General features: G+C 47.8%; 1 protein-coding gene across 1 annotated transcript in view; it reads right to left on the bottom strand.

Annotated features, from left to right (window-relative positions):
* Positions 1 to 426: 426 nt before the first annotated feature.
* The window catches only part of LOC115138058 (netrin-1-like), a 23,531-nt gene continuing 22,713 nt past the window's right edge, over positions 427 to 1,244 (bottom strand). Inside the window, exon 7 of the mRNA XM_029674456.2 lies at positions 427 to 1,244. This exon is cut by the window's right edge and continues 134 nt beyond it. Coding sequence (XP_029530316.2) covers positions 735 to 1,244 — 510 coding nt within the window. The 3' untranslated portion in view covers positions 427 to 734.

Below are 1,244 nucleotides of genomic sequence, written 5' to 3'. Positions count from 1 at the left end.
CTATACATTTCTTGTGATTATGATCCTTCACAAAAAAATTGAATTAAGCACCCTTGATCTATTTAGCATAATATATATTTAAAAAAAGATTCCAAGCAGGAATACAATTAACATCATTTTTTTAGAAAACCTTTTCATTTATATTGCAATAAGACTTAAAAAAAACTGCATTCCTGTTTTCTAATATTCCGTTTTTAGTTCAAGCACCTGGACCATATACCAAGGTGTACATGTTTTGGTTTCTGAACTGATTTCCAAACTGCTCCCCCTCTCGTCGTCTCCTCACTGGCAGACGGAGAGAAAGATGTAGGGAACAACTGACCATCCCTCCATTTTCTGGACAAGGGACACCTGGTTCTTACAATCTGAAAGATAGCGATCACTCCCTCTCTTCTTCTCAGAGAAACTGCAGAGGGGAACAGCTCATCTTCTTGACACTTTTTTATTAAATCCATGGATTTATTGATTTTATAAATGTACTTTATAAAGCTCTTTTTACATCAGCAGTTGTCACAAAGTGCTTATACAGAAACCCAGCCTAAAACACCAAAGAGCAAGCAATGCAGATGTAGAAGCACCGTGGCTAGGAAAAACTCCCTAGAAAGGCAGGAACCAGGTTCTGAGAGGTGGCCAGTCCTCTTCTGGCTGTGCCAGGTGAAGATTACGGCCCTTTTAGGCCAAATGTATTCTTCTCTTCACCCCTTGTTCTTTCGCTCTCTTCTTCCTCCTGTGTTTCAGACAGGGGTGGAACATATGATAATGGGCGTGGAGGGAGACGGAGTCTGTTCCTGTTGCTGTTCCTGTGGGGTCTCAGGTCTGTGATGCGAGGAGGACTGTGTGTGAGTGTGTGTGTCCAGCGCCACAGAGTGCTCTGCCTCCTCTTCCATGTCTTTCATGGAATCTGAGGGTGTGTGTGGATGTGAATGTGTGTGTGGGTTTGTATGTTCAGGGTGCACCTCAACCGCTGTCTCTTTCTCAACCACTAGGTGAGGTGGTGTATACTCTGAGTGATGGTGCTTCAAGTGGCCCATGTGGGGGTCCCCACCTGTGGGGCAGCGGCCCCTCTTGTCCTGCCCCCTGAACCCTCTCAGTTTGGGGTTCCAGTGCTCCCTCCACTGGAGGGCCAGTGTGGATCTATCGGCCACCAGTCGTCTCTCCTCTGGGCCCCGGCCCCCCTCCTCGGCCCCAATCAGCAGGAAGGTGCGGCCCACCTGGAGGGCGGGGCAGCCACAGCCCAGGTCGCG

Source organism: Oncorhynchus nerka, linkage group LG12 (genome assembly GCF_034236695.1).
Source record: "Oncorhynchus nerka isolate Pitt River linkage group LG12, Oner_Uvic_2.0, whole genome shotgun sequence".
In the NCBI taxonomy this organism is placed as follows: domain Eukaryota; kingdom Metazoa; phylum Chordata; class Actinopteri; order Salmoniformes; family Salmonidae; genus Oncorhynchus; species Oncorhynchus nerka.
The sequence above is the reverse complement of the archived record's forward strand: the minus strand, read 5'-3'. Positions and strand labels throughout refer to the sequence as shown.